General features: G+C 43.7%; 1 protein-coding gene across 1 annotated transcript; it reads left to right on the top strand.

Annotated features, from left to right (window-relative positions):
• The first annotated feature begins 631 nt into the window (after positions 1 to 631).
• On the top strand, positions 632 to 1,813 carry LOC115626901 (achaete-scute complex protein T4). Its single transcript, XM_030522411.1, has one exon. The coding sequence runs from the start codon at positions 632 to 634 to the stop codon at positions 1,811 to 1,813; it is 1,182 nt and encodes a 393-aa protein (XP_030378271.1).
• Positions 1,814 to 6,884: the final 5,071 nt, after the last annotated feature.

Genomic DNA, 6,884 nt, shown 5'->3' with positions numbered 1-6,884 from the left:
GTCCACTGATAAGCAGTCGTCGATCATATCGAGTGGCAGAGAGCGAATTGCGAGAACAAAATGAGCGGGAGTATGGGAGAGCGCTCATATCTTACCTGTGGCTTCTCCGCATACATAAGTGCTGGCACTGCCCGTGTCTGCCTGTCTGCCTGCCTGCCTGCCTGTGAGCCCTGCGTCGCTGTCTGCTCTCGTTCGAGTTGCCGGCTCGCCTGTTGTTGTTATGGTTGCACTCCCAGCCGGCTTTTACCTGAGTGCGAGTGCGTTGTTCAGGTACTGAGCCAGCGCTAGAGAGCACAACAGAGCGAACGAAAGAGAGGGCACGAGAGAGCGAACGCGCGCGCCTCTGCTCATGCGCAAGTTGCCAAAGCGAAAAGGTACAAAACATGAAGGTTTAGGACGAAGGGACTCATTCTTGTGCAAGGTGTCAAACGATCAAGTTCAAAGCGTAGCGTAGCACGAACGTCCAACATTTCTTGAAAGACCTTTGTTAGAGTGCGCCCAAAAGTTGTTGAGTTACCAAGACGACAGCAACAACAACAACAACTCGTCTGCGTGTTATTCAAAATAAAAGATTTATAGTACTATAATTTTTTTTTGCAATACAATTGTGTTACGTTTGCCGTTGCAAACAATGTCGAGTGTCGTGTTCAACACAAATCCGAGCGCTAAGGGCAACAGCATCAGCATCAACGCCAGCAACGATCTATTTCCTACCACAATTGGTGGGGCCACAAAAATGTATCGCTATCAGCACATTATGCCTGCCCCAATGCCCAACGATCAGAGTCAGTCCACAACTGCTCTGACGACAGCGATGGGTGGCATTGGCATTAAGACGCGCAAGTACTCGCCCCGTGGCAGCTCTAGCGGCAGCAGCAGCAACAACAGCAGCAGTGGCGGCATTGCCGTACACAGTGGCAACAACGGAGGCGGTGCACCCTACAGCGTGGATCAGTCGCAATCTGTGCAGCGCCGCAACGCCCGTGAGCGTAATCGTGTCAAGCAGGTGAACAATAGTTTCGCACGATTGCGCCAGCACATTCCACAGTCCATCATTGCTGACCTAACCAAGGGCGGCGGACGCGGACCCCATAAAAAGATATCCAAAGTGGACACGCTGCGCATTGCTGTGGAGTACATACGCCGACTGCAGGATCTGGTCGATGATCTGAATGGTGGCAGCAATGGCGGCAGCGCCAACAACTCCCTGCCCCTGCCCATCAGTAGCTTGTGCCATGATGATGACGACGATGACGACGACGATGATCTGATCAGCAACAATAGCAGCAGCAGTAGCAGCCTAAGTGCCAGTTCCAGCTCCTTCAACACCATCACAACCAGCACCAGTGCAGCCACCACCGTTGGCAGTCAACCAGCCACAACCACATCCATGCCCCTGCCTCTGTATTACAGCAGCACCTTGGCCGCCACACCACTCCAGCAGCAACAGCAACTGACGCGGCAGCAATTTCCCAATCATCCACTGACGCCCATCTCCCTCAATGCTTACTCGCCACCCACTCAGGTGAACAGCATCGCCGTCGGCGCCACCCTCGAAACTGCGGGCTGCCATTCGCCGACATCTTCGTTCAACTCCAGCATGTCCTTCGATTCCGGCACCTATGAGGCGGCACCACAGCAGCTGTCCCCACCAGCCGCCCCAGGGGTCGAGGCGCATGCGCAACAATCTCCTTTGGATGCGCACTTACAGCTGAAGTTCGAGCCCTACGAGCACTTCAATCTGGAGGAGGAGGACTGCACACCGGACGATGAGGAAATACTCGACTATATCTCTCTGTGGCAGTCCCAGTAGAGCGAATGGCTGGCAGAGAAGGGGTGAGAGAGCAGGCGCAATGCGCAACTTTTTCGTTCTAGTCAAGCAAAGGACATGATGATGACGACGTTGTTTAGTGAATTGTCTGGTAGGGAAAGTAAAACAACAAAAAGTTAAGAACCAAGTGCCTCAATTGTATATAGCCTCAGATTTTTGTTTAGCATTAGCTGATTTTTTTAGACTAGGCCCAGGCCATTTTTTTTAAAACTAAACTTTAAGTACCTTCTACAACCAGTACGAACATTTTTTTTTCTATTATTATTATTTTATTTATGATTAAGTTTTTTTTTTTTTGAAAATATCAAGCAAATGTTAATTAGTTTTTGTAATAAAAGAAAATAAATTTAATTTAAAAATGCATAGTTTAAATGAATTTCTAAATATAAATATAAAAATGCAAAGTAGAAACGATCGAGTGATTTTTTCTTCTCTCCAAAGTTATTTCAATTTTCAGTTTGGTTTTTATGGGTGAAATAAATTGGTCGCAGAAGTGCGCTGCCCGAGTTGTTGTTGTCATAATTTAAACGGCATAATTAAGACGCAATGCTGTAAAAATCATAACCAGCATATAAAGCTGACTGCCGGCACTCTAATCTGTAACTGGCGATGGCAAAGGAAAAAGCTGCGGGTAGGCAAACGAGCCACAAGAAGGACGATGCTGATGATGCTAATGATGTTAATGACGAAACTTGCTCAACATGGCAAAGAAAAAATTGAAACTCTGCCTTGCATTTGCTGCTTGCAAATTAATTGCACTTACAACATGATGTATTATGCACAAAACGAAAATAAATATTGATTACGTCGCTCGCGCTGCCTTGGACTCGGTCTTGGTTTCGACCACGGGCTGCAGCGCTTCCAGCTCCCTGGCATATTCAAAACACATCAAACGAGCAACTTGGTCAAAACGAACTGTGCCGAACGAGAGACCGACCACGAACGCGGCCGCGGTCTGGGTCTGCCTGATGAGTTGAGTTATGAGTTGGTTTTCAAATTAGCCAGCGGAAAACACATAGAGGCGGCAATGAAGAATCAGGCTGGCTGGCTGGCTGCCTGCCTGGATGGCTGGCTGTCGGGCTGTCGGGCTGTCTCTCTGGTAAGCAAGGCAAGCAGGCAAGCGGGCAGCTGGATGGGTAGCTCGATACTCTCGATGTGGTGGACAAGAAGCAGGATGTGCAGAGCTCGGCCTCAGCATCGGCCCATAGCTTGTTTATGGCCGCTAATGCAGATTGTAGTGAATAATTTTTATGTGCCGCAATCATAAACCGTTAATACTAATCTCAAATATGACTAGAGGTGGACGTGCTATCCATATGCGTGTGTATATATGTGTGCGACCCGGATTAGCCAGCGCATCGGATCAAACGAAACGAAACGAAACGCAAGCTGCGTCCAATATCTCTCGAACCCTTTCGCCTGGCTGCCTCGTCTATTTGACTCGGGCTAATCATCCGACACATAAACACGCGCCTATCATAAACCATTTTAGCTGCGCTTCATCAGGTAGCCAGAGCAAAAGAGGAAAAGCCCCGTGGCCCGTGCCCCCGTAACAGTGCCACATACAAATTTTCAACTCTAATTCAAATTGTTCAAAAGCGCGACAGGTAAGACAATAGGCAGTTGTGGAAGTGTTCGGAAAATGGTCGAGACACATTGAGCAGAGGAAAATACGCGTGGGCGGGGCATGGGGAAAGTACTAAGATAAATGAATCCGATAGCGTCAACATGAGACGTGCTTGCCATGAACTTTGAGGCAGCTGAGTAACAAACAGACCGAAACAGCCGAAGAATAAACACGAAACCTTATCGCGATCCGTGCAAACACTTTCAATTCATTTGAATACCTATTTGAGGCTATTTGTCGAACGGAAGTGCCCATTGGCGGGCAAAATCATATTTGGGGCCACACAAACATGCTTACTATACATATAAACATACACATACACATACATACATACTTGTATGTATCCATTGATAAATCAATATCTTTTTATGCCTCTAGGCTGAGTCGGTTGCAAAGTTTTGAAGCCAAAATATCAGGCTCTCCACATTTGCAAAACTTATATATGAGTAGTGATGGAATGAAAAATAATATTAATATTAATCGACTGCAGTATTTGATCTTTCATTTGAAATTCTTGTAAATTCCAACAAATTTTTAAGCAAACAGAATACATTTTGAATAAATTAAATTATATTCGTCATTGAATTGCGCTTAAAATGTAATCGCTTTTAAACATAAGTACTATAAAAGCGTTTTTAAATTGCTCTCAAGAGTAAGGTAACTTGGCCTTTATTAACAAATAAATTACAAGTGTTAAAATGTATGTTTGGCTTAACTAAAACCTATCCAACCTATCCTATACATTGGTATAGTTTTAGGCATATACAACTATGTATACTTTGTAACCGAAGTGTAAAAAGGTTTCTGCAAAGCATTTAACAGGCAGAGGGATCCCTTAAAGCATATATATTCTGAAGAAAATTCTGCGAGAAAAATCTATCTAGAAATTTCCGTCAGTCTGCCTCTCCATCTCCATGAAACTTATTATGTAGGCTCTCCTAATTTTTAATATATTATTTAAATATTTGGCTGTACTTGTAATATGTCTTTCTCCAGATTGAACAACAGAATTGTTGGCCAGCCTAGCCAACCTTATACCTTTAGATATGTTCAATATTTTTAAACACGAATTAGCATTAAGTTACAGAACTAACAATGAACCTTCATTTTAAATGCACTCCAGAAGTCGTATCCAATTTATCTGCAATTTCCAAAATCAATAATCTTAATTTGTTTGTGTATTCTATAGAAGAAGCTAAAGAAGTAGTGTACCAATCGTAAATATAGTACAGCATGGTAAACACAATTCTAAATTGAAACAACACACTTGCTGCTCCTAACTATAAGGCTAATTAATATAACAAAAATTTACAAAATTAACCCGAGAAGTTTGACATTCTAGTATAAGTATAAAAGATGATGTGGGAATACGAAAAGTGAATCAAATTAGATATATACTATGTACTATATTTTATTCAATTAAATTAAATACTTGAAGTGAATAAGAAGGGCTCTTTATTGCAAATAATTAAGCACTTCTTTTCACCAAAATGTGACTATAAATAAAAAAAACTTGGTTCCCAGATATTGATGACTTGTGTTCTCTCCTTTTCTATATACGACGAGTAAGTACCGATTTTGAAAATACATAGTGATAGTTACAGGGAAATTGTTCCTACTTAAGGCTTAAGGCAAAAACCCCTTCGTAGCAGAGATCGTGCGCCTTTGCCTGCCGGCTCCCACGCCCCTGGCACAACAATAAATCACTTTGCATTACAAAAACTCAAACTATATTTTGACACATTAAAGAGCGAAGGAACAATGGGTCCTTCGCACATTGTCTGCGTCTCAGCTGTTTGCTCCTTGGACGAGTGTGCGAGCAGATCGTGTGGGAATGAGTGTGAGTGAGTGCTCCACACAGTCGTTGTCTGATCCGTGGACTCAGGCCGCTGCAATTGAAAGTGGTAAAAAGGAAAGGCAACAATATGGTCCATTCTTTCAATGTCAAGGATGACACTTGACAACTCAATGCAATTGTTTGGCCTGTGAAACATTTATTTGTTTATCTTGGCACATATGAGGATTTAATGTGGTGCACACGCTACTGCACCTTGTCGCATAATAGTAGGCAAGGATTAGAGGCCAGGGAAATGAAAATGTCACTGCACAGCGCAGCGCAGCGCCGGAAGAACTTTCACCTTCAACATGATGGCAGCATGTTGTGGGGCAAGGCCTGCTCTAAGATGAAGTGAAATGAAATGAAAGGAAAACAATGCATTGTGCCTTAGATACATGCTTAATTTCTTTGTTGGGCCAACAAGCGAGCTGTCAGGGCATGACAAGGGGTCAAAACATAGGCCGCAGCTGCTCTCCTTATTTCGTTTTTTATTCCTGCACTTCGTCGGTGGACGGTCGTCGGTCGTCGGCCGTCGTCTTACCCCTTTCTTCTCGGCCTGGCAGCCTGCTTAGTTGATAATGAATTAAGCATTATGGTTAATAGATTTGCGCGCACTTTAAGCAACTTTGTCGTTGGGCGGCGCTGGGCCATAAACAAGCACTCAACCCGTGTTGGCCATGGACATGGCCCAGGGTTCAGGCTGCATATCAATCAAGCAGCGAAATTTGTACAAATTATAGGGCCAGCGCCTATTTACTCTAACCCTTTGATCCCCAAGAACCGAAACAGGCGCATAAGGATGCGCAGATTGATGGCACTTGTAGACGTTTAGTTCGACTTTTGTGGCTGGCACTGGGACTGAGACTGGGGCTGTGGCTGTGGCTGTGGCAGGGCGCGGGCGTTTAGTGTCTTAGCCCATAGCTGGCCATAATTCTCGCTTAAGAAGTTGTTACTTTAAACATTTATTTTTACACCTAAGGCGCGATGCCGTTCCCGATGCCGCCACTGCGATAGGCGGCCACAGACGCAATCGCCGAAAAAACGCAATCAAAACGCAGCCGTTCGAACGCCTTGCAACGCGTTTATTTGAATTTCAATAAGGCACCGAACATCCAGGCGTCGTACAGTGGGCCACATACGCTATTTAGCACCACACATTCTACTTTTTCAATAATTTTATATTCATTTATTTATCTATTATTCAAAAATAAAATATTTTAGTTTCTGGGTTTTGATGAAACTCCAAACTATATCATTCCACTTATATCGATAGGATATTCCAGTGGACCGATCCCACATAGACACAAAATTGTCCTTAGAGCTTCGGAGTGTCGGATATCAGTTTGTAGAGTAGTTTAGTAGACCGTCAGAAGTCTTTACTCAGAGGAGGTGTTCCAACGTTTCGATCGCCCCTGGTTTCTAACATATGGTTTTTAAAATGTTTATACATTATTATACATTTAATACTAGTATATATTATTGACTGAATATATCTAATTTTATTGAGAGAAAACTTATCAACAAACAGGTGATTGTTGTCAAATATCTAACCAGTTACAAGAATTTCGAATACATAGATGTGATTTACT

This window comes from Scaptodrosophila lebanonensis, unplaced genomic scaffold, assembly GCF_003285725.1.
Source record: "Scaptodrosophila lebanonensis strain 11010-0011.00,11010-0021.00 unplaced genomic scaffold, SlebRS2 tig00000089-arrow-pilon, whole genome shotgun sequence".
Classification (NCBI taxonomy): domain Eukaryota; kingdom Metazoa; phylum Arthropoda; class Insecta; order Diptera; family Drosophilidae; genus Scaptodrosophila; species Scaptodrosophila lebanonensis.
The sequence above is the reverse complement of the archived record's forward strand: the minus strand, read 5'-3'. Positions and strand labels throughout refer to the sequence as shown.

Excerpts from the sequence above, each read along its gene's own strand:
- LOC115626901 (XM_030522411.1), top strand. The coding sequence starts at position 632 with ATGTCGAGTGTCGTGTTCAACACAAATCCGAGCGCTAAGGGCAACAGC.